General features: G+C 39.6%; 1 protein-coding gene across 1 annotated transcript in view; it reads left to right on the forward strand.

The window, feature by feature from the left end:
* LOC128687656 (protein flightless-1-like) overlaps positions 1-21,278 on the forward strand; it is a 29,042-nt gene extending 7,764 nt beyond the window's left edge. Inside the window, exons 3-4 of the mRNA XM_070079998.1 lie at positions 13,835-13,948; positions 19,182-21,278. Coding sequence (XP_069936099.1) covers positions 13,835-13,948; positions 19,182-19,316 — 249 coding nt within the window. The 3' untranslated portion in view covers positions 19,317-21,278. The remainder of the gene's footprint in view (positions 1-13,834; positions 13,949-19,181) is intronic.
* The last annotated feature ends 6,207 nt before the right edge of the window (positions 21,279-27,485 follow it).

Below are 27,485 nucleotides of genomic sequence, written 5' to 3' on the forward strand. Positions count from 1 at the left end.
GTATTTAGATAAAGGTAGGGAAGTTCTTATTGCATTTATGGATTTAGAAAAGGCATGTGATAGAGTGGATAGGAAAGCAATGTGGCAGATGTTGCAGGTATATGGAATAGGTGGTAAGTTACTAAATGCTGTAAAGAGTTTTTATGAGGATAGTGAGGCTCAGGTTAGGGTGTGTAGAAGAGAGGGAGACTATTTCCCGGTAAAAGTAGGTCTTAGACAGGGATGTGTAATGTCACCATGGTTGTTTAATATATATTTATAGATGGGGGTTGTAAAAGAAGTAAATGCTAGGGTGTTCGGGAGAGGGATGGGATTAAATTATGGGGAATCAAATACAAAATGGGAATTGAAACAGTTGCTTTTTGCTGGAAGATTCTAAAGAAAAATTGCAAAGGTTAGTGGATGAGTTTGGGAGTGTGTGTAAAGGTAGAAAGTTGAAAGTGAACATAGAAAAGAGTAAGGTGATGAGGTTATCAAATGATTTAGATAAAGAAAAATTGGATATCAAATTGAGGAGGAGGAGTATGGAAGAAGTGAATGTTTTCAGATACTTGGGAGGGGTGGGATAAAATTATGGGGAATTAAATACAAAATGGGAAGTGACAGATACTTTTTGCTGATGATACTGTGCTTGTGGCCGATTCTAAAGAAAAATTGCAAAGGTTAGTGGACAAATTTGGGAGTGTGTGTAAAGGTAGAAAGTTGAAAGTGAACATAGAAAGGAGTAAGGTGATGAGAGTATCAAATGATTTAGATAAAGAAAATTGGATATCAAATTGGGGAGGAGTAGTATGGAAGAAGTGAATGTTTTCAGATATTTGGGAGTTGACATGTCAGCAGATGGATTTATGAAGGATGAGGTTAATCATAAAATTGATGAAGGAAAAAAGGTGAGTGGTGCATTGAGGTATATGTGGAGGCAAAAAATGTTATCTATGGAGGCAAAGAAGGGAATGTATGAAAGTATAGTAGTACCAACACTCTTATATGGGTGTGAAGCTTGGGTTGTAAATGCTGCAGTGAGGAGGCGGTTGGAGGCAGTGGAGATGTCCTGTCTGAGGGCAATGTGTGGTGTAAATATTATGCAGAAAATTTGGAGTGTGGAAATTAGGAGAAGGTGTGGAGTTAATAAAAGTATTAGTCAGAGGGCTGAAGAGGGTTTGTTGAGGTGGTTTGGTCATTTAGAGAGAATGGATCAAAGTAGAATGACATGGAGAGCGTATAAATCTGTAGGAGAAGGAAGGCGGGGTAGGGGTCGTCCTCGAAAAGGTTGGAGGGAGGGGGTAAAGGAGGTGTTGTGGGCGAGGGGTTTGGACTTCCAGCAATTGTGCGTGAGCATGCTAGATAGGAGTGAATGGAGACAAATGGTATTTGGGACCTGACAAGCTGTTGGGGTGTGAGCAGGGTAATATTTAGTGAAGGGATTCAGGGAAACCGGTTATTTTATATAACCGGACTTGAGTCCTGGAAATGGGAAGTACAATGCCTGCACTCTAAAGGAGGGGTTTGGGGCATTGGCAATTTGGAGGGATATATACGTAGTGGACGTGGGAGTGGACGTGTCAGCGGATGGGTCTATGAAAGATGAGGTGAATCATAGAATTGATGAGGGGAAAAGGGTGAGTGGTGCACTTAGGAGTCTGTGGAGACAAATAACTTTGTCCTTGGAGGCAAAGACGGGAATGTATGAGAGTATAGTTTTACCAACGGTCTTATGTGGGTGTGAAGCATGGAGCGGTTTTTAGCGTGTGTGCAGGTAAAAAATTTTAGATTAAAGCAAGGGCGGATTGATTAATGATAATGCCAACATAAGGGGGTTGTAGGTTAGAAAACTGAATAAAATTAAGTAAAGGACATGAGGGGAAAGTAAATTCCACCATTTGCTTGTGTCCATTTAAAAATTAAAAAAATTACATATTTTTAAAGGTCTGGTATTTTGTTTAGCCAGCATACCGAGGTTACTGTTTCAAAATACAAAGAGGAAATGTTTTATCAGTTTTGATGTGATATTGTCCTTGTTAAAATAACATAAGTTTAAGGCCTTGATTACAATGGTAAAACATACTTTCACAATGAAATATATATACCCCCTTGGTTTCTTTCCTTTATTCCAAGTTCTTTTATTCTTTTTCGGGGAAAACAAAATTTTTCCTTGGATGGATAGAAGAACTAAAATTTATAGGTTAAAATTCGGGGTTTTAAAAAGGTGGAAAAATGCTCCTTTGGATGACTGTGACCCACAACAGTTGGCTAACACCCAGGTGAACAGGAAAAAATGCCTGGAACTAGTGCTCATATTGGTGAGGTTAGTGGGGAGGATGTGGAAGAGTTGGTGGAGGAGGACAATGAAGAACTAACCACTGATGAGCTGCTAGATCATCTTCAACAGCAAGAGGCCAGACCTGAGGAAACTGCTTCGGAGGAGGGGAGAGAAATTGAAGAAGTTGCCTACTTCAAAGATTAAGGAAATGTGTGCAATGTGGTTTTAAAGTGCATACCGTTTTTGATAAAAATCACCCTGACACAGCTATTGCAAGCTGTGCTGTTGACTATTACACTGACAATGTTGTGAAACACTTTAGGAAAATCATAAAGGAACGAGAGGTACAGGCCTCTATGGACAGATATGTTGTGCGACAGAGGTCCAGTGACTCTGAAGCTGGTCCTAGTGGCATTAAAAGAAGAAGGGAAGTAACCCCGGAAAAGGACTTGCTACCTCAAGTCCTAATGGAAGGGGATTCCTCTTCTAAACACTTAGACCATCCACACTCTCCCCTCCCATCCCATCAATCATCACCAGATCTTCAATAAAGGTAAGTGTCATGTATTGTACATCTCTTCTTCAGTTTGTGTGTATTAAAATTAATATTTCATGTGGTAAAAAAATTTTTTTTTCATACTTTGGGGTGTTTTGCACGGATTAATTTGATTTCCATTATTTCTTATGGGGAAAATTAATTCGCCTAACGATAATTTCGCCTAACGTTGAGCTCTCAGGAACGGATTAATATCGTTAGGCAAGGGTCCACTGTACCTACTACACAAGCCATCGATCTCTTGCGCAGGAAAATTGACGATTCACTTGATCTTCCTATTCCAGCCAGTGATTTCATCGACCTTGTTGAACTATGTGTTGGCTTTACATGTTTCTCTTTCAAAAATCACCTCTTTCAGCAGACTTTTGGACTACCCATGGGTTTGCCACTCAGTGCCATCCTGGCGAACGTATACATGGAACATCTGGAAGCCGAGCGTTTTTCCACCATTATTCCTTGGTCTGTCACCTGGCTATGTTATGTTGATGACATTCTCCTCATAACTCCCAGATGCTTCAACGTTCAAGCTCTCCAAGACATGCTCAGCCAGGTCGAGCCCTCAATCCAGTTCACACTTGAAGAAGTCGACAACACTCTTCCTTTCCTTGATGTTCTTCTCTGCAAAGCTGACCATGAACTTCGTTTTAAAGTCTGTCGAAAACCCACCATCCAAAATGATCTTATCCACTTCTACTCTCACCATGACACCAAAACTAAACGTGGTGTAATTATAGGCTTTTTCCTGTGTGCACTCAGAATCTGCAACAGTGAGTTCCTTGAGGAAGAATGCACTATAATTGAACAAGTATTTTCCAAACTTCACTATCCTCGTCACTTCATCAGAGACTGCAGACGACAGGCATTAAACATCTTCAACACACCCAGGGAAGACACTGCCGATAAGAGATACATAGTCCTCCCCACCAACTCCATTGCCAAACACGTTTCCAACATCTTTTTCAGTACCTCATTCCAGGTATCTACCTCCACAATTATGACCATCAAGGACATTACCAGTAATAGACAGGACAAGCTTCCATCCTCTGCAGGGGTATACATAATCCTTTGTAATGACTGCAGCAAATTATACATGGGTGAAACATCAAGAGACCTCCAAACACGTATTTCAGAACACCAATACGCAAGCAGGTCTGATGATCCAAGGAATGCCTGTGTACAACATCGCAATTCACACAACCAATTAATCAACTTCAGAAACTCAAAACTTATCGCCAGAGAAGACAACACTCAATACCGAAGAATCCTGGAATCATCGCTTATCTCTATATCCAACAACTTCAACCAGAACAATGGCTTCTATAACATAGCTGGACCACTTGCCAAGAAACTTCTTCATCGCTATCCCACATAAGAACATAGGAATGGAGGAACACTGCAGAAGGTCTACTCACATACTTATCCAATCTCCCTTCCAAACTACCCAAGATTTTAGACTATAATCCCACTTGGTAGATCATCACATGCAGCATTCTGAACCTGACTATAAATACTCGTGTATCTTCCACCCCAGGTAGATCTGTTTGTGACTTGAAAATGCCCAATGTGTGGGTGAAACGTCGTCAATAAAGGATCACATTATACTGCAGATGTGTTTATATTTTCAGTGTAAGGCCTTGATGAAGAAACTTCAGGATTAGTATCTGAAGCAAAATTGTTCTATAACCTATCTCGAATTCTGCAAGTTTTCAAATAAGTTTTTTAGTATAACAGATATTGAAATCCACTGTAATGTCTTCAATACTCAAGACTTTACATTAATTATTATCACTGGACCACAAGCCTAAATTAAATTAAATTACTTGGAATCAAATACAAAATTCGAGTTGACACAGTTACTTTTTGCTGATAATGTTGTGCTTTTGGGGAATTCTAAAGAAAAGTTGCAACAGTTAGTGGGTGAGTTTGGGAGGGTGTGTAAAAGTAAAAAGTTGAAAGTGAATATAGATAAGAGTAAGGCGATGAGGGTATCAAATGATTTAGATCAAGAAAAATTGGATATCACATTGGAGGGAGGGAGTATGAAAGAAGTGAATGTTTTTGGATATTTGGGAGTTGACTTGTCAGCAGATGGGTTTATGAAGGATTAGGTAAACCGTAGAAATGATGAAGGAAAAAGGTGAATGGTGTGTTGTGGTATCTGTGAAGATAAAGAGCATTATCCATGGAGGCAAAGAAGGGAATGTACAAGAGTATAGTGGTACCAACACTCTTATGTGGGTGTGAAGATTGGCTTGTAAATGCTGCAGTAAGGAGGCAGCTGATGGTAGTGGAGATGTTGTGTCTAAGGGCAATGTGTGGTGTAGATATTATGCAAAGAATCCGTAGTGTGGAAATTAGGACGAAGTGTGGAGTTACTAAAAGTATTAGTCAGAGGGCTGAAGAGGGGCTGTTGAGATGGTTTGGTCATTTACAAAGAATGGAACAAAGTAGAATGACTTGGAGAATGTATAAATCTATTGGGGAAGGAAGGCGGGGTAGGGGTCATCCCTGAAAAGGTTGGAGGGAGGGGGTAAAGGAAGTTTTGTGGGCAAGGGGCTTGGACTTCCAGCAAGCTTGCATGAGTATGTTAGATAAGAGTGAATGGAGACGAATGGTTTTTGGGACCTGACAAGCTGTTGTTGGAGTGTGAGCATTCTAGAAACTGGAAAAATTTACAGTGACATGAGTGTCACATATTGACAATAAAACCCGCACTGTTAGGCTATACCTGTAAATATATTGTCAAACATGCTGTGCTCGCTGATACAATCCTCTCTGAAATACAATGAGAGAATAGTAACAACAGTAGACACCAGTAAATAGAGTTAAGTGAAAGGACACAAATGCAACTAATGTGACATTTTATTGTGGCAACGTTTTGCTCTCCAGGAGCTTTATCACACTGTAACGGCTTGATAAAGCTCCTGGAGAGCGAAACATTGCCACAATAAAATGTCACATTAGTTGCATTTGTGTTCTTTTACTTAAAATATTGTCAGTAATTCTACCAATATTAATGTAGTACATATATAGAATTGCCAGTTAGTAATTTTCTGAGTTGCTACTTATGATTAGTAATGTAAATACGTATATGGTGATTAATATTTTTCATTTGAGTTGCCAATTAGTACTTTCCTGAGTTGCTACTTATGAGTAGTAATGCAGATACAGTGGAGCCTCAGCTTACGAGTTTAATCCGTTCTGTGACCTTGCTCATATCCTGATCTGCTCATATGCTGAGTCAAATTTTCCTCATTTAAATTAATTGAAATGTCATTAATCCGTTCCAACAGAATTCTTGCTCTGGGAGGCAGGACAAAAATACTTCAATATGATGCTAATATCAACTCTATGGCTTATTTATCTATCACAATTCTTCTAAAATGAAATAATAAACAATATAAATAACATAGAAACCTGATATATACTCTAGAATGAATAAAATATGTCACTATGTGACAAGTGGTGGTGGCCATTCCCTACCTCAACGGCCACCTTGTTGTGGGTCAGCGGGGGAGACCTCCTACCATCCCCTGCCATCCCCCGACACTCCTGACACCACCATCCCAGCTTTTGTGAATGCATGTTCAGTTCCACTTCTCTCCTACAAGCTAGCTGTGTTGTGAATTGTGTTTTGATCTTTTAATTACCTTATCTCGTATCTGCCAAGCAATCATGACACCCAGTAAGCATACCAGTGTTGCTGAAAGTGGCAAGAAAAGTTATAAGCATTTAAGTCTTAGAATTAACGAAGGAAACAGAGACAAGACATAACCAGTGGCGGTAATGAAGCGTCACTTTGTGCACATAAAATGAGGTAAATATGAGTTTGTGTGATTGACTGACTGACTTAATGAATGACTTACTGACTTGACTTACTGACTGACTGACTGACTTGACTGAATGACTTACTGACTTGACTGAATGACTGACTTACTGACTTACTGATTTGACTGATTTGACTGACTGACTTACTGAATGGCAAAGTTAGACTTTTTCACTGAAGAGGACCCAGAAACAGTGTCCAGAGCAGCTTATGCCTTAATGTCAGTTGTATAATGTACTGCAAGGTAAAATAGACAGGAAATCCATTACAGAATTTATGCACACTCTAGTACAACTATCAACTAAAGTACCAGTACCTCTACCATCCACCTCAGCCCAGTAGAACCACAACATAACTCTCCACTCTCTTCACAATCATCGACAAACACCAGCACCCAATTTAAGGTAAGAAGTATTATTATTTCTGTTGCAGTTACAATCTTAAGCAGTTTATAAAAACAATGCATCACGAAAATGAACTAAAATTATGTATTCACTTTTATTTTTCTAAAATCTGGAGGTCAAAAAAAAAAGTTGTTTGAGGGGGATGCTCGCAGCCTGAATTTTTGCTCGTATCCAGAAACAAAAAAATTGAACGAACGACTGCTTGTATACTGAAAAACTCGTATGGTGGGGCACTCATAAGCCGAGGTTCCACTGTAAATGTGTGTGTGTGTGTGTATATATATATATATATATATATCCAAGATGAGACCACAGCCCAAGCACTAAGAGACAAGCATCCAACCAGGGACACCATAGCCATCAACAACAACCCTGAGGAAGACCCCATTACTGAACAATTAATTTTGCCTGAATCGGAAGTCTATAAGGCGATTGTGTCATTTCCTGCAGGATCTGCAGGAGGTTACACTGGAATTCGACCTCAGCACCTCAAGGAGATGGTAAATCCAGTACTCGGTGCATCTGCATCACTTCTTCTCACCGAGTTGACAACTTTCGTCAACAACTGCCTGGCTGGGCGAATCCCAGAAGAAATTAAACCTTTCTTTTTTGGAGCCTCACTGTGTGCCTTGAAGAAGAAGGATGGGGGAATCAGACCCATTGCGGTTGGAAACACTCTTCACTGTCTCGTTGCCAAAGCATCAGTAAGAAACATTCGCCTAGAAGCTGCCAGTTTACTCCAGCCACACCAACTGGGCTTTGGGGTCCCTCAAGGCAGTGAAGCTGCAGCTCATGTGGCAAGGGCCTACATCAGGGACCTACCAGAAGACAAGGCCGTAGTCAAACTTGACTTTAGAAATGCCTTTAATATGGTAAAGAGAGATGCTGTCTTGCCAGCTGTTCGGTATCGCTTCCCCAGTCTTTTTCCCTTCATTTCAGCTGGCTACAGCAAACTCTCAATTCTTTTGTTTGGAGAACATGAAATTCTCTAATCAGAAGGTGTTCAGCAGGGTGACCCACTCGCTCCACTTCTCTTCTGCTTGGCAGTAAGAGAACTAACTTCCAGCCTAAGCAGCGAGCTCAATATCTGGTACCTGGATGATGGCACTCTGGCAGGTACTGAAGAGTCCCTGGTAGGGGACCTACAACTGGTGAAAACACAGGGAGAAGACGTGGGACTCATCCTCAATCCCTCCAAGTGTGAAATCATCACAGCAAACCAGGAAATAATCAACGCTGTGCGAAGAATCCTCCCAGAAGTCTCTACTACCACTCCGTCCAACAGTACCCTCTTGGGAGCACCGCTGGGTCACCAGGCCATCAACACAGTCCTCAAGGACAAATTGAATGACCTGATGAGAATGGAGGAGAGAATAAGCAATCTTGATGCCCATGATGCTCTGTATCTCCTCACAAGGTGCCTTACTATTCCAAGACTCACTTACTTCCTCAGGTGTGCACCCTCTTTTGACAACCCAACACTCGACGAATATGATGCACACCTGAGGTCAACCCTTAAGAAGGCACTGAACCTGTCACTAGAGGATCAGCAATGGGATCAGGCAACCCTCCCAGTACGACTGGGAGGTATAGGGGTGCGCAAAGCAACGCATGTTGCTTTACCTGCTTTTCTGTCTTCATGTTTGGCTTCCAGTGCTTTAGTCAAGAAGATTGTTCCCGAATGCTTGAGAGACATGGTAGGAGCTCAAGACCCCAGGTTTACTGAAGCAGCAATTCGGTGGGACACCCTTACAGATTCCTCCAGTAGACCAGCTCCTCCCAAAGAACACAAACAGTCCCACTGGGACAAACCGATCATGGAAAAAATCACTAACACAATGCTCTCCAATGCCTCAGGAAAGGACAAAGCTCGTCTCCTGGCAGTGAAGGCACCACACTCAGGAGATTTCCTGTTTGCTGTTCCCAATTCCTCCTTGGGCACTCGACTAGACCCACAGGCCATTTGGATTGGTGTTGCTCTTCGCCTAGCCGCCCCCATCCTCACCGAACATAGGTGTATTTGTGGCAGGGCGACAGCTGATCAATTCGGACTTCATGGTCTCGTGTGTCACACAGCAGAAGGGAAGTATGCCAGGCATGAGGAGGTCAATGATATCATAAAGAGAAGCCTCGCCACAGCCCGTTGCCCAGCTCAACGGGAGCCCCAAGTGCAGAGGTCTGACGGAAGTCTGAAGCGTCCTGATGGAGCCATTATGCTACCTTGGAAGGATGGAAAGCAGATTGCCTGGGACTACACATGTGCCGCCACATTGGCAGACACCTACTTGCCATACTCCGTAGTGGAAGGGGGTGGAGCTGCCAGCCACAGGGAGATTCAGAAGATCCGCAAATATGAAGACCTTCCCCCTTGCTATAACTTTATCCCAGTAGGGTCAGAGATCCTTGGAGCATGGGGCAAGTGTGCTCTAAAGTTCCTAATAGAGCTGGGTGAAAAGCTCATCATAGAAACAAAGGACCACAGGGAGACCAGCTTCCTCTTCCAGAGACTCAGTGTTGCGATCCAGAGAGGAAATGCCTGCAGCATTCTGGGCACGCGGCCCACCGCTGGGGAGCTGGACGAAGTATTCGAGATGTAGCTCTGAGTTACCTATGTTGTTTTACTTTGTATCGTAGTTTTGTGAATGTTCTGTCAATGTATTTTGTCTTTAAATAAAATATATATATATATAATATAGGGGGTGGTAGGAGAAAATTCTCAAACAGCTTCAGGGAGAATATTGAGTTTTCCCTGAAGCAAGATTATTCTTTTCTCTGAGGATGAGGGTCCCTATAACAGTTCTAGAGGTGGTACCTCCCTATATATATATATATATATATATATATATATATATATATATATATATATATATATATATATATATATATATATATATATACATACACACACACACACACACACACACACACACACACACACACACACACACACACACACACACACACACACACACACACACACACACACACACACACACACACACACACACACACACACACATACAAAATATACCAAACTGCCAATATTGGCAGTTTGGAGGGATATACTGTGTATCTTTATACGTATATGCTTCTAAACTGTTGTATTCTGAGCACCTCTGCAAAAGCAGTGATAATGTGTGAGTGTGGTGAAAGTGTTGAATGATGATGAATGTATTTTCTTTTTGGGGATTTTCTTTCTTTTTTGGGTCACCCTGCCTCGTTGGGAGACGGCCGACTTGTTGAAAAAATATATATATATATATATATAATTTTTTTTTTTCAACAAGTCGGCCATCTCCCACTGAGGCAGGGTGACCCAAAAATAAAGAAAATCCCCAAAACGAAAATACTTTCATAATCACTAAATCCCATCCCTGGCAACACACCCCCCCACTCTTCATAGATCTAAACTTACTCCCTGTTCAGTACATCCACACTTACTACTGTGCAATCTACATCTACAGGACCAATATTAACCTTGACCTAAAACGCTTTCTTGATAGTTGCGACAGAACCCACAGGCACAACACCAGACACAAACATCTCTATGACATTCCCCGTGTCCGACTAAACCTTTACAAAAATTCAATGTACAGGTCTCCCTCAACATTCACGTTTTCAACTTTCACGGGCTTCACACATTCGCGAATTCCCAACTGCCAAATTCCCAGCCACCAAATTCCCAGCCGCCAAATCATGTTTAAGTTTCCCGCCACCTGCGAGTCCCTACTACCCTCCCTCCGACCCCCGCAACTGGCAGCCAGCCCTCCCACCACTCAGTGTGGTGAGTGTTTTGTTTGTTCATTATTTGCTATTAAACTACAGTATAAATAATGTAAACCCATTCATGACTGAATATTGGAATGGCTATTAGGAAAGGTATTAGACGGTGACATCATGTGTTTACTCTTGAACACTGCAAAGAATTAAACATTTCTGCTACAGCTAATAATAATAATAGTAATAATAATAATAATAATAATAATAATAATAATAATAAATATGATATAATTGAAGAAGGAAATTGTACAAAAATACGAGGGAGTGGTTGACACATCGTCAGTGTGACTTTGTTTATGCTGGAGTGAACATTAGTCTCCCTGCTCTTCCAAACATTTCACAATAATTCATTGTATTTGGTGCTTGTAGATTGAGTGTGACTGGAGTGGTAGAGTCAGTGATTGAGGCAATGGTATTTAATAACATACATGTTAATAATAATACATGTTATTAATAATATGTACTATTATTATTTATAACATATATGTTATTAAATACATACATGTTAATAATAATACATGTTATTAATAATAACATGTACTATTATTATTTATAACATATATGTTATTAAATACCACTGCCTCAACTGCTGGATTATTGTGAAATGTTTGGAAGAGCAGGGAGACTAATGTTCACTCCAGCATAAACAAAGTCACACTGACGATGTGTCAACCACTCCCTCGTATTTTTGTACAATTTCCTTCTTCAATTATATCGTATTTATTATTATTATTATTACTATTGTTATTATTAGCAATAGCAGAAATGTTCGATTCTTTGCAGTGTTCAAGAGTAAACACATGATGTCACCGTCTAATACCTTTCCTAATAGCCATTCCAATATGCAGTCATGAATGGGTTTACATTATTTATACTGTAGTTTAATAGCAAATAATGAACAAACAAAACACTCACCACACTGAGTGGTGGGAGGGCTGGCTGCCAGTTGCGGGGGTCGGAGGGAGGGTAGTAGGGACTCGCAGTGGTGGAGTCTGTGGTATTTAATAACATACATGTTATTAAATAACATACGTTATTAAAGCATAACATGTATATTAGTACAATTTACGACGTTTTCATGTATTTTATGATTATTCATGGTTCAACAAGTTAAGGAAGCAGTATTGTAATATATTTCCCTACAATATATTGGGGCACCAAACATTCACGGTTTTTCAACATTTGCGAGGCTCTTGATCCCCTAACCCTCACGAATGTTGAGGGAGACCTGTATGTCAAAGGCCCTAAAATCTGGAACACCCTACCTGAAAATTCTAAAACTGCAGACACATTCATCACCTTCAAAACTACCATCAGAAAACATCTTATCTCCCTGATACACCCTGTCAACTAATTACACGAATACCACCTGGTGGTTAACACTTACACTCACTCACCCATTTGACCATAAACAGAAATATCAATCTCAATCTCAAAATAATGAATCTTAACTAGTCATAAGTTGGCCTGTGATACTCCAATACTGAAACTATGTATAGTGCCAAAACAAAAGCATTCACATTGCTAAACTCACAAACTAGTATTTAGTCACTTAGCCATAATACCAACTTACCTCATAATTTTGTAATATTTTAAACTTAAGATTTAATTTAAGTCTGCCTGAAATGCCTAGCCATGCTAAGTGTTCTAGTGGTACACTCTGTAATTATTATTTTACTACATGTAAACCACACAATAACCAAATTCTGTAAACTCAGCATTGTAATCCTTATAGAGAATAAACTTTGAATTGAATTGAATCATTCAACACTTTCACCTCACTCATACATAATCACTGTTTTTGCAGAGGTGCCCAGAACACAACAGTTTAGAATCACATACGTATAAAGATACACAACATATCCCTCCAAACTGCCAATATCCCAAACTCCTAGTTTGAAGTGCAGGCATTGTACTTCCCATTTCCAGGACTCAAGTCCGGCTATATAAAAATAACCGGTTTCACTGAATCCCTTCACTAAATATTACCCTGCTCACACTTCAACAGTTCGTTAGGTCCCAGATACCATTCATCTCCATTCACTTCTATCTAACATGCTCATGCATGCTTGCTAGAAGTCCAAGCCCCTCGGCCACAAAACCTCCTTTACCCCCTCCCTCCAACCTTTTCGAGGTCGACCCCTACCCCGCCTTCCTTCCCCTAGAAATTTATATGCTCTCCGTGTCATTCTACTTTGATCCATTCTCTCTAAATGATCAAACCACCTCAACAACCCCTCTTCAGCCCCTGACTAATACTTTTATTAACTCCACACCTTCTCCTAATTTCCACACTCCAAATTCTCTGCATAATATTTACACCACACATTGCCCTAGGACAGGACATCACTACCTCCAACCACCTCCTTGCTGCAGCATTTACAACCCAAACTTCACACCCATATAAGAATGTTGGTACCACTATACTTTCATACATTCCCTTCTATGCCTCCATAGATAATTTTTTTTGTCTCCACATATACCTCAATGCACCACTCACTTTTCTTCCTTCATCAGTTCTATGGTTAACCTCATCCTTCATACATCCATCTGCTGACACATCAACTCCCAAATACTATCTGAAAACATTCACTTCTTCCATACTCCTCCTCTCCAATTTGATATCCAATTTTTCTTTGTCTAAATCATTTGATACCCTCATCACCTTACTCTTTTCTAGGTTCACTTTCAACTTTCTTCCTTTACGCATTTTCCCAAACTCGTCCACTAACCCTTGCAACTTTTCTTTAGAATCTCTCATAAGGACAGTATCATCAGCAAAAAGTAACTGTGTCACTTCCCATTTTGTATTTGATTCCCCATATATACATACATATTTTCATTCTGCAAAAAATTACTTTATAACTTTTTGATTTTCAGTATTCTTACTTAAGAATTACTACATTTTTTACAATTTTTTGAGTACTGTATTATACATTGCAGTGCAAGAGATAATATGGCAAACTTTTGCTTTCATGCATTGAAATTTTTTTAATTTCTTTATCTAGGATGATCTGGCTGATGATGACACGATGATTCTGGATGATGGGAACCAGGTCTTCCTCTGGCTGGGGTCCAAAGCATCAGATGTTGAAATTAAGCTGGCTCTTAAATCTGCTCAGGTAATTTACTAAATGATGCAGTACTTTTTTAGTAATTTACCGGTTTGAGAGTGATAATGGGCTTAAGTCCTGAAGGAGAGAGATACAGGGTGTGGACTCTGAAGGATGGATGGGTGGATGGGGATGTTGTAGTTCAGAGAGTGATTTGAATGGTTATGTCAACATACTAATGGCAGGCAGCTATTAAATGAATGATTTCTTTTTTGAGTCGCCCGACATTGGTGGGAGACAGCTTTGGTAAAGTAAAAAAAAGCATGAATAAAGAAGATTGAAAAACAAGGCATTATTTGGGCAGTGTTTTAATTTTAAGTACAGCTTTTGCAGCTTTCGAGTTACAAACACTTGATTTACGAAAAAGTTTCAAGAATGCAGTGACACAGTGTGTGAGGGGAAGCCTTGTATCAAATCATGCTTTATTTCTACTTTATTCACAAAAGTGCAGTAAACCCATGTGTGAGATTCCGTATGGGCTGTTTATTCATAGCTTTTCCTATTTGATGAATGTTGTTAGTAGGTGTTTATTGTCTTGCTTCTAAAAATGCTAAACTTATTGCAGCCCCTTACCTGTACCCAACTGTTTTCTGAGCTCTAGTCTATGTTGCCTGTTTTTCTGTTGTACTGGGAAAGTACTTTATTTTTTATTTTGACTCGGATCAAGCTGTTCAGTCTACAGTTACAGTTCATTTCATTTTGCTTCTCTAAGTTCTTCTCCAGTTCCCTCTACCCTTTTGTTGTCCCCCTACTTGGTACATTCCATCATCGCCTCAATCTTTACTCACCCTCCTCCTTCCATCTCCAATATCATCCCAATATATTGAGGAGACTAGACCATTGATGGGCAGAAGAGAGCGGTCAACCGGTGTCATCTGTGACGCTAATTGCACTTGCTGGCAGGATTGTTTCTGTCGTTACTTTGGCTTCCTCTACAAGTGCAGTCTGGAAAAAAGTACGGAAACTGAGGGGTAAATACTCTCCCGACCTGGCTCCCGTTATTCGGATTTCTGGTGTTGCTCTAGCAAACCCTCTTGACATTGCCACTGAAATTGGTTATCTTGTCCATATCTCTCTGGGGCTCCATCTATGCCCCTTGTTTTTTTCCTCAAAGTCTGCCAGAGAGTTAGAGCCCTTAAATTTTTCTTCTATTAGAGAAGAATCTTATAATGTGCCTTTTACACTTCTGGAACTGGACGTAACACTCTCCACTTGCCGGTTATTGGCAGCTGGGCCCGACGGCATTCATATTCGTATGCTCCAGCATTTACATCAGTCAGTCCTTGCTGTCCTCTTATCACTCTTTAATCTTATTTGGTTGCAAGGAGTTCTTCCTCAGCTGTGGAAATCTGCCATTGTTCTCTCTTTCCGCAAACTGGATACTACGGGACATGATGCTTCTCACTATCATCCCATTACTCTTAACAGTGCCATTTGCAAGGTGATGGAATGTCTGATAAATAGACGTTTGATGTGGTATTTAGGACACACAGTAGTCTCTCCACTAGTCAATATGGCTTTCGTAAGGGCCATTCTACTATTGACCCCTTACTACGCTTGGATACGTATGTTTGTAATGCCTTTGCCAATGACCATTTAGTTATTGCAGTCTTTTTTGACCTTCAGAAAGCATATGACACAACATGGAGGTACATGTAACATCTTGGCTCAGGCCCACTCCTTAGGCCTCTGAGGCAATCTACCATTTTTCCTTAACTTCTTAAATGAGAGTCATTTCCATGTTTGGGTTAAAAATATGATTTCCCTGGACTTTGTCCAAGCTGAAGGTGTCCCCCAAGGAATGTGTTCTGAGCACACTTTTCTCCTTGCTATAAATGATCTGGCATCTATTCTTCCACCTAATATTTGGTCATCACTCTATGTTGATGACTTTGCTATAGCTTGTGCAGGCGCTAACTTTCACCTCATTGCTGTTTCTCTCCAGCATGCAGTCAACCATGTTTCCAATTGGACCACTACTCATGGGTTTAAATTTTCTAGTACTAAAACTCACCAAATTACTTTCACTAGAGATTCTGTTGTCTCTTATCATCCATTGTACCTATATGGCTCGTGTATCTCAGAACGTGATACGGTCAGGTTTCACGGCCTTCTGTTTGACCATCGGTTATCCTGGAAACCTCACGTTACCTCCCTGAAGGCAACTTGTCATAGCCAGCTGAACCTCCTTAAAACCCTCGCTCATCTTTCATGGGGGGCTGATCATTGAACTCTCCTTCAACTATATTTGGCCCTAATTTTATTGAAACTCGATTATGGCGACCAAATATATTCAGCAGCCTCTCCTGCAACTCTTCTAGCCTTAATTCCATCCATTACCAGGGATTACGTTTATGTCTCAGTGCTTGTTGCTCTTCACCAGTTGAGAGCCTCTTTGCAGAGGTGAATATTCCATCTTTGGCCAATCGCTGTGATGCTCATTGCCTTCGCGATTATGTTCACTCTCATGACTTCTGCAATTCTTCCATATATAGGATAGTCATTGATGTTAGTAGACATTGTTTGTTTGTTCGTCGCCCATTTACTCTGTCCATTTTCTGTTTGCCTACATTTGCTTGTCTTCTCTTCAGTTACCACCTTTCTATGTTCATGTAGCATCTCACTTTTCCCTACCCCTTTGTTCTTTCCCACTGCCATGTGTGAAAGCTCAACTGCCTCCGGTGGCTTCTCGCTCTCATTCTCTTAACCACTTCCGCTCTCATTCTCATGTTATCGCAGTGTACATCAATGGTTCCAAGTCTTCTGACAGCGTCGGATTTGCAGCAGTGTTTCCAGACAGCGTCATGCGAGGGCATTTATTCTCGGCTAGCATTTTTACAGCTGAATTTGTGTGCCATTCTCGTAGCACTTAGCCGTATTGCATTCATGCCTGTGTCACCATTTGTGGTCATTCAGACTCCCTTAGTGCTTTACAGGCTATAAGAAAATTTGATACACCTCATCCCCTGGTTCTTCATATCCAACTTTGGTTACACTGTATCTCTAGCAAGCGCAAATGTATTGTTTTTTGTTGGGTCCCCAGTCATGTTGACGTACAGGGCAATGAACAGGCAGACACTGCTGTGCAGTCAGCAGTACATGACCTCCCAGTTACATATAGAGGTGTTTCATTTGCATCCATTGGCAACAATGTTGGCCTGATCTGCTACATAACAAATTACATTCTATTAAACCAAGTATAGGTTTCTGCCTGTCTCCTTGTCATCAGTGTTGAGGTTGAGAGACTACTCTCTCCCATCTTCGCATTGGCCACACTTGTCTTACGGGTATCTCATGGAGAGGTGCCCTGTTCCACTCTGTGAGAATTGTCAGGTTCCAGTTTCTGTTAGCCATATTCTGTTGGACTGCCCACTATCTCATTGAGCACACAGAATTTACCTCCAACATCATCACCACTCTACTGTCCTTACTGTACCCTCCCTTCTTGCTGATGGACCCTCCTTTAACCCAGACTCTCCTGTTGACTTTTTGACAGCAACTAATTTGTTGCACAAACTCTGATGATGCCTCTAGTATGCCTCACAGCCCTTTCTACCTCATTCTCTTGCTACCCTCTACTCCTGCACTATTCCCTGCCCCCACTGCACTCCATGACCTAATAATAATTCATCTCCCTCTTGCTACCTAATACCCCTGCACCCTTCCCTGCCCTGCTGCGCTGTATGACCCTTGTAGGTTTAGCACTTCGTTTTGATTTTATATAATAATAATAATTAAACATCACAATATATTTGTTTTATTAGAAGATTGTAGAGAACTTGAATGTGCTTGTGTATTTTAGAATGTTGATCTGTTTCGAAAGTTTGAATTAGACATGCACTGTGCGTCTCCTATTTTGCCATTTTTCCCACATAACAACCTGTGTTTCTTTTTGGGTCACCTTACCTTGGTGGAAAATGGCAAAAAAAACAGGCTTGTAAATGCCTCTTCTGATTTACCTAAAATCTTCAATGCCAATATTTAAATGCATTACAAACTTATGCCACCATCTGCTCCAGTCATATGCAGCAAGTCACAGGGCACAGGAATTATGCAATATGGGAATATCTTTTTCAGATTGCACAGCACCTGACATACTTTTAATTACTGTACAGTCTTACCTCACTTAGTGACGTACTCATTAACTGGTGAAGGGCTCTCTGACCAGTGTGCATACCTAAATAATGTACATGTATATTAGAGCTGATTTTCTCTATTACAGTATACAGTATGCTACTGTATAAACATTTAAAAATATACTAAAAATGTTATAACTGGTGCAGTGGTGACATTAAAAATATCAAAGATGGTTGACACAAACCCACTACCATTATAGTAGGTTCCTTGCTTAGCGACAAATTCGTTTACCGATGTTGTCCTAGGAATGGAACTCTATTGTTAAGTGAGGAGAGGCTGTATTATATTAAAAGACAAGTGCCAGACTTATTCTGGGTGGTATAGAATATGTACTTGCACTTACTTTTGATGTAGGAAAAAACTATTATTATCCAGCAGGTCGCATGGCCCAACTAACATCGTCCTCCTTGCATGAAAGCTTCCCTTTAAGAAAGTAAATGTGTGGCATGACCCATCAAAGACCATCTAATAATGTTGGTCAACAGAATCTGGCATGTAATGGCATGTCGTCTGATGGTTTACTGAGGAATAGTTCAAATCCGAGTGCACAACTGGTAATTGTGGGAAATGGCATATGCACTGTTTATGGCTGTTGAGGCAGTGTGTATTGTGTGAAGGGTCATGTGGCCAGCTGTGGCATAGAATATTAGTAGTTTTGTGGGAAAGTGGTAAGCCTATAGGGAGTTCAACCTCTGGAGAATGGGAGGTAATCATGTTTAGAGTCAAGGAAAAGAAGGGTATAGTAGATGCAGTTACTAGGATCAAGAGCTCTTCACTGGCATCAAGGCACTAACCCTGAAGAAAAAAATCTTCCAGTGTCATAGAGAGAACTTAAAAACAGCTTTGAATACCCCCCTATCCTCCTTCCCTGCCCTCATCCCTTAAACTAAATGCTACAGCTTTGTAATTTGAGTTCATGTATTTTCTGATAAGGAAGGAAATTATCAGTTTTGTAGAGCACTTTGATTTGGAAGATCATTTAGAGCTCTTGGCAAAAAAAAAAAAAAAAAAATTACAAACCACCAGCACTATCAAAACACCCAACATAGATACAATATGTTCTGTCAGACATAATTAATATAATGCCAGCTTTTCTTTATTGCAGGTATATGTTCAGAATCTGAGAGTGAAGCAACCTGAACTTCCCCGAAAGTTGCTGTGCACTTTTAAAGGTAAGGAGTCCAAGAAGTTTTCCCGCTGCTTCCACGGATGGGGAGAGTTTAAAACTACGAGAGAATAGAGGTCAACACATTTTCACAAAGAAACTATGCCTGATTTACTAAGGTAGATCTGTATAATTATAGGTTGCAGAAGCATCTAAACTGTTTGTAGATCAGCAAATTCAAATGGCTGTGCCTTTTAATTCTTACAATAGGTGCTTATCATTGCCAAAATATTTATCATATTTCTTATGACTTGCTATTCACTTGTTACTGTATGTAGCAGTATCCCAGAATTGATAATTGTAAACCTAAGAATTAAGTATTTCATGCATTAATACTTCATGGATCTGTATTTAAATATTGCACAAGATTAACATAATTGCTTAAAATTTGTGGTCATTCAAGCAATTACAATATTTGTAAACAGTAGCTGGGAAACTGCAGATTAACTTCATTATTATATTTACAGTTGATCTGGTTTAGCATATTGTATATACGTACTACATTTATTATATTCACAAAAATGCTCTCATGGGTTTGTTAATGTTAACTAGATTTGGTTGAAATATGCATATATATATGCAGAGCAAAATTTTTTATTGAAAGCTTCATCTATACATTTTTGAATCGATACAAAATGACACGTACAAGAATATTAATATTACTATGAGGTCAAGCATGAGCAAATGAGTTGTTGGGAGGGGACATGTGAGATCACTGTGAGCAGTGAGTGATACTGTATTGTGTGTAGCCTGAGTAGGCTAGGGAGCACTGCAGGGTATTACATCTTTATGCATGGGACCATTTATGGATTGTTCTTGTAGAAGAATAATTAAGAATTAGAATAGCTTAGAAGCATTTTTGTCATGTTTTGTCTGTCTCCTAGTGCTAACTTAGCATCTTCCTTAACATCAGGAGTTCCTGTAACCTAATTGCAAGACTGTAAGATGTCTTGCCCACACTTTTCTGTTAGATTCTGCAAGGTACGGTGTAAACTCATGCACTGCCATCATCCAAGCGGTTGAACTGTAGTCTGGTAAGGTCTCAAATGGTGCTCATTTTATGACAGCAACTCCTGTGTTACTCCTAGAGTTGATGCAGTTTATTCCAGTGTAATGTAATGGGATGACAAGGCTAATTTTTTTTTTTTTTCATTCTGCGTGGTGACTACTGTGTGTGCTTATTTTCAGCAATTTCTGATGTGCATGTGAAACATAAGCATCATTGGTTTTAAGAAACATTCTTTAAAGATATTTGGAGCTGCAATTCGTGTTGATTTCAGGAAAAAGCCCATGAGTGTGTCTTGCTTAGCAGTTAGGCCACTGTGTGAAAAGTAATATGCAAGATCATTTTTGTTTGCAACTTTTCCAAGAGTAGCTCAGAGAGTTGCAGTCATGACATAAGAGCACCATTAAAGGCCTTGCTAGATATAAATCTTGTACCCTAACAGCACAGATGTCTACACCATATCTTGCCAAACCTGTGGCAGGACATGTATAGGCGAGATGTTCTAGTCTGGTAGCAAGAAAACAGAACACCACTATGTTTGTAGAACATGAGTAATGTCTATGTTAGATGTACATTTTTGTCCATGAATAACATTGTGGAAATAAGCTTAGTACTTAGGGAAAAAACATGCAAAACAAAAATGCCTGGAAGCTGCCCATGATCTGCACACAGTAGTATTGAGAAGAGCGAGAATAGCTGAACCTATACTACAAAAACAAAATGTATCTACAAATAGTCCCATGCACAAAAATGAGGCATGTACCCAATAGGCCTCCTGCAGCACTCGCTTTACCCAGTAGGTGTCCAGCAGTGCTTACCCACCCTCCTCATCATGTACTAATCTCGCATTCGGCCTCATACTGGTTTAATAAATCTTGCCATGTGCCATTTTGTGTCGACTTGAAAAACCCAGTTATGCAGGTAGAGTATTTGTTAATTTCTGCTGTTGTTTTGGCTACATGCCATCTCTCCAATTTTAGATTTAATAAAATTATACTGTATTCACAAAGATTCAATAAAAATTTATTTATTTTAATAATTCATTTTACACTGAGTGCATCAATATTACATACATAGGCATTGCATAACCTCTACAGGTTTAGTGTGAATATAATTCATGGATTAGCACTAAATCCATAAGATAATATGTAGTGGGTGAGGACCAGGAGGTAATCAGATTTGATCTGAGAGAGAGGAAAGACTTTCACCAGCATGAAGGGGAGACCAATTTTAAGTGGATAATGGATTTGATTTCATTCATGGGAGGGAGGGGTTGGAAACACCAAACCTAGAGGAGTTAGTGCCTGGAGACTGGGAGGCAAATTTGGTTTGATCCAAGGGGACAAGTCAAGATTCTTTGGACCATGAGCCCCTCACTGACATCAAGCAATCTCCCTTGAGGGATGAATTTAATAATTAAACTGCATATTCTGAGTTAATAGGTTTATTTTCACTCTGCTTCTATTAGTTGTACATACGAATCACTATGATATCAAGGCAGGGTAGAGTTTGTGGGTTGGTGGCTGAAGTAACTGGGAAAGGGAAAGGTGAGAAAGGAAGGACAATTCCTCCTGAATGTCAGGAGTATTAAGGATTTGGGGAAGCCATCAATAATGAGGAATCTTTAGACTTTTCATTGAAGTCATCCTGGACGACTAGTTTTCCACTAATATTTGAGGATCTCCTTGGTAATACTCATGTTGTTTGATGAACTTGCATTTGACATGCACATTTACTGAAAAAATGTTCTTAAAATGCTGTGCCTCTACACTTAATTGGCTTACAGCTAACAGAATACAAAGAACTTTGTACCTCATAAAATTCACCAAAAAACTTGAATATTTATCAAGGGTATCACCCACAATTTTAATATAACTATTATAATCTTCTGGATAAACCAATCCACTATCATAGAACAACACTACAACTGTGCAAATCCATTTCTCCCTCGAGTTATGCTTGGCACCTCAGCCTGGTATCTAGCCCACATGCTTGCCAGGTGGAAACACTACTAACAAGTATAAAACCCATCTTATCAGATATTTGAACCAACTACCAGCAAGTAAAATCAATACAGTTTCTCAAAATCTTTCAAGTTGTAAAGATAAGAGCTCTTGATAGGACCCAGCACGACTGGGTACTACTGGCCAGACAACAGGATTATTTTTCTTCAACAATCTATGTGAAAATGGGTTGCACATCCTCTCGTTCCAGCAGTATTGTAATGTTATTGCCTTGTCTATAAATAGCTTCACAGCATAATGAAAGGTCAAAAAAAAAAAAAAGCACACATAATCAAACACACCATATTTCCTTGAAACACTGGGGCTGTCATTGCTTTGAATTTCTCTCTCTATAAACAAAACCTAGAACAAGATCATCTTATGATTCATTTATAAGCAAGACAAAACTGGCTAGCAATCAGGAGTTGCAATACTTGGCTACATTTGGTAAATGACATACCAAAAGCATTAAGCAAATATGGATATCATAGGTCTAATGGGTAAGAAATTGAAACTGGGAACATATAAAATAAAGTGTGTTTCACAATTATTTTGTCAGGACACAAAGAATGATACAGGCTATACTATTTCCTATCACAGGAGAGAAAAAACTAAAATAAGAGTGTTTCTAGAGAGGATCAGTTTTTTTTTTTGTTTTTACAGAAGCTAACACTGATGGAGCCTTTACATTCTTCATATATTTAATAGATTCTTTGGTAACCAATTTTTAAGAAATCAAACATAAGGTGCATAAATGGAACAAGTTTGTGTATTTATTTAAATCTGTAATAGGTATTTGTTGTATAGCTTACAACTGTTGCAAACTGGAACGAATTACCTCTTCTATAGTACAGGCATAGAATTTGTTTTTTACAAGTCCCTACAAAACTTTCATCACTATTTCACCTATTGGCTCCATTTGCACAGAAAGGAAATGACAATATAATGACAATTGTTGTGGCATAGGCTGTAATAACCCAGTGACACCCAGAGTCATCATAAGTTGCAATCTTCTCATATACAAATATTAAAATATAATTGTTTGTCCAATTTAAGAATACTCAGCCCCCACAAGTTTATTCTGAATAATAACAATGTTTCTTGTTATAGTAAACAATTTAATATTAGTATAAATATTTTCAATTCATATTTGTTACAGTATAGATAATATAATAGAAATATATGCAAAAATACTAAGAGGTTTTATCTGATTGCTGCATGTGATGATTCCAGGATATTCATATAAACTATTGCCACCTGCCACATTTGAGAAAATAACTAACCAGTAACTATATTTACACCATTTTTTCTGACTATGGCATTATCACTTGCCGTATGTGAATGCCACCATAGAGGACTCTGACACTTAACAACTAAATTAAGACCCTTCACTGCCACAACAAAGGGTGGAATCATTGTAACATTTGAAGATGACAATTAAAATATAAATATTCCCCACAAGTAGGAGCTAACATTTTGATGCGACATGTTAATTCTGAAAAATCTAGTTCTACATTTGTTCTTTATGTACAAGAAAGAAAAGGAAGTGTTCCTTTAACACTTCTTTTAATATGACACTGTCCCTCTCCATACAAGTATAGCATTATATCATTTACAAACCATATATAGCCTCTCAGACAAAGAAAAAATAAGGGAGTTCCATCTTATACTATACTACTCATCTTTAATACAAAGTTTCTAGAGAAACAATCTCTGCTCTCACAGGCAGAGTTAAACACTCGAGATACTGTACATATATGGCAGAGGTTTCACTACTCCCACACATTTCACCAATGTACATAAAAATAAAAATTAAAATGCAATTATTTTTCAATTTAATTTTTTGAACACCATCTCCATGGCCCATTATCAATGATCCCCAAATATTTATAATAATTTTATCAAACTAATGTTCACATCACTCTAAAACTTGTACTGTATTGCGTTATGGAAAAATAACATTAATTTCATCTATTCCACTGTGACACTTGGTAGCTGAGCTACAGGCCAAAACTATATTCTGAAAAAGTAATGAAGTACTGACATTTAATATGGCTATGCCCTATTATATACCATTCATAATATCGGCATAATAAACATGTCAAATCTGTTGATAAAAATCAATCAGTTGTAGGCATGAAGAAAAAGCCAAGTAATATTGTGTACATGCATGTCAGCATTTCTTTAAATGGTTGTCACTTTATCAAAAACTTAAATGCACTTAAACAGAAGATGAGCAAGAAAGCCACAATCACAGAGCAACTAATATGCATTAAACGTCATTCAAACATTTACTAATTTGCACGAAGCTCATTTCTGAAGCAACCTCCATAATCTCTTTCAGGTACATGACAATAGTCTCAATGGTGTGACACACTTACACCTAGGCACAGCTGATCCTTGGAACCTCTATTCTCTCACACATTGCTGTGATAAGACATGTCATTTGATGTCCACTAATGGAGTACATGGCCTCCTGCCAAGACAAATTATGCATATAACAGGCACTACAGTAGTATCCACTTCACAAGTCTTTCAGTCTTGCACCATTACCAGATGTCTATTTGTTTGAGTAATCTCAAACAAATCATTTTTTAATAATCCCTGAAGGAACATCTCAAACTTCACTATTTTCCCAGTAACAGACTCTAGGCCCTATGTATCAGAGATGCAAGTAATTATCTTCTTTAAACCATAACTTCTGGGTTAACTCACAGCTTGCACGAACTAATGATTTCATCCTGAGAACCACCTGTCTGACTTCATTATGGGATCACTATTTTTAGTTGGCTTGGAGAACTATGACTTGTGTTGCTGGGCTACCACTGCTCTAGCTGGCTTAAGAACATTTGACTGTCAGTGGGTTGGGGAGACAGGGTGAGAGCCAGAGTTACCTATCTTCATAAGGAGGTCCATCCCCTATCCATCCTGGGTCGTTTTCTTTTAGAAGTGGTTCAAGCAGGAGGCAGCCATAACAACACCCTCTGCCTTCTCCACAACCTCTTCTATATACTCAGTAGTATGGGGAGCAGCAGTCATAGTACCTACCACTACTGCTGTTCCAGTGCTAGTACTACTGTTTCTCTATTACTGCTCCATTAATTAGGACTAGTTATAATTGTCCAGCTGTAGTTGCTGTAGTCACTGCTTAACCTCGCCATTCACAGTCACATCCTCCACTGAAACAAAAATATATTATATAAATCTAAATGGTGTGTAAAACTTAAGTAAATATACATCTAACACAAACCAGGATGAATCCTACTAAGTTTCTGAACAAAGAACTAGGTCACAGTTTATTTATTTATTTATTATCACACTGGCCGATTTCCCACCAAGGCAGGGGTGGGCCCAAAGCAAAACTTTCACCATCAACTACTCCATCACTGTCTTGCCAGAAGGGTGTGCTTCTTTTTACACTACAGTTTTTGAATCCGCAACATTAACACCCCCTCCTTCAGAGTGCAGGCACTGTACTCCCATCTCCAGGACTCGTGTCCGCCTGTCAGGTTTCCCTGAACCTCTTCATAAATGTTACTTTGCTCACTCCAACAGCACGCTGTTATTAAAAACCATTTGTCTCCATTCGCCCTTATCAAACACGCCACATGCTGCTGAAGTCCAAGCCCTCGCACAAACTCCTTTACCCCCTCCCTCCAACCTTCCTTGGCCGAATTCCTCACTCGCCTTCCTTCCACTACAGACTGATACACTCTTGAAGTCACTCTGTTTCAGCTTCTGGACTTCTATGTCCGATCCACCTCAACAACCCTTCCCAGCCTCTGACAACAGTTTTGGTAATCCCGCACCTCCCTCCTAACTTCCAACCACGGTTCCTCTGCAGACATTCACACACACATTGCCCCCAGGACATGACATCTCCACTGCCTCCAGCCTTATCCTCGCAGCATTCATCACCCGCAGCCACACCCCATATAAGAGCCGCTGGTGAAAATGAGACTTGCATATTCCTTTGCCGTGGGCGAGCAAAGTTCTTGTCCTTACAGACTCCTATGCACCACTGCACTCCCTTTTCCTCATCACCTCTATGATTCACCTCATCTTTCATAGACCTATCCGCTGACACGTCCACTCCCAAATATCTGAATACACTACCTCCTCCATACTCTCCTCCAATCTGATATCCACCTTACATCACCTAATCTTTTATTATCCTCATAACCTTACTCTTTCCTGTATTCACTTTTAATTTTCTTTCTTTGCACACCCTACCAAATTCATCCACCAATCTCTGCAACTTCTTCAGAATCTCCCAAGAGCAATAGTGTCATCAGCAAAAAGCAACTGTGACAACCCCACTTTATGTTTGATTCTTTATCTTTAACTCCACGCTCTTGTCAAGACCCTTGCATTTACTTCTCTTACAACCCCATCTATAAATATATTATACAACCACGGTGACATCACACACATCCTTGTCTAAGGCCTACTTTTACTGGGAAATCATTTCCTTCCCTACATACCTAACTTGAGCCTCACTATCCTCGCAGAAAACTCTTCACTGCTTTCTCAGTAACCTACCTCCTACACCATACACCTGCAACATCTGCCACATTGCCTCTCATCCACCCCGTCACAGTTATAGCTTTTAAACATGTGTGTACACAATATCTAATCCTGCCTTACACACTGTCTTACCGGAAACATATTTTTGTTCACCCAATTGTAATAAAATGTTAAAATGTTTCTTTCTGTGTGCATACCAGCTTGAAAATCAATTTTTTATGATTTTAATCACTCCCCAATTTTCTTAACCCTTTTCAGGGTCCATGTCCTAGATCTACGGTTCTGAAGTCAGGTTTCAAACTGTAGATCTACGCTGAAGGAACTCAGTCAATTTGTAGATAACCCAGAGCAGTAAATTTGGGCCTAGATAATGAGAGAACACACATCTATGTGGTAAGTGTGCACCACATAAAACAAACTCTGCAGCATCAGTCCATAATGAGAGAAAACAAAACTGCAAACTGTAATTTGGATATTAAAAACAGCAACACTGTGGTGTTTTTCGATGTTTTTTACAGTTGTATTCGCAATGTTTTTGGTCTCATTTGATAGAATGGGAATATATATAAATTAAGCAGGAATAGAGATGATTTCTGATTCGCTTAGTAGTGAAATGGCTTGAAACTGAGCTCAAAGTAGCAGAAATGTTCACTTGCCAATGTTGAAGAGTAAACAAATGTCGCCACTTGAAGTCTAATACACGCTAGC

This window comes from Cherax quadricarinatus, unplaced genomic scaffold, assembly GCF_038502225.1.
Source record: "Cherax quadricarinatus isolate ZL_2023a unplaced genomic scaffold, ASM3850222v1 Contig70, whole genome shotgun sequence".
NCBI classification, from domain to species: Eukaryota; Metazoa; Arthropoda; class Malacostraca; order Decapoda; family Parastacidae; genus Cherax; species Cherax quadricarinatus.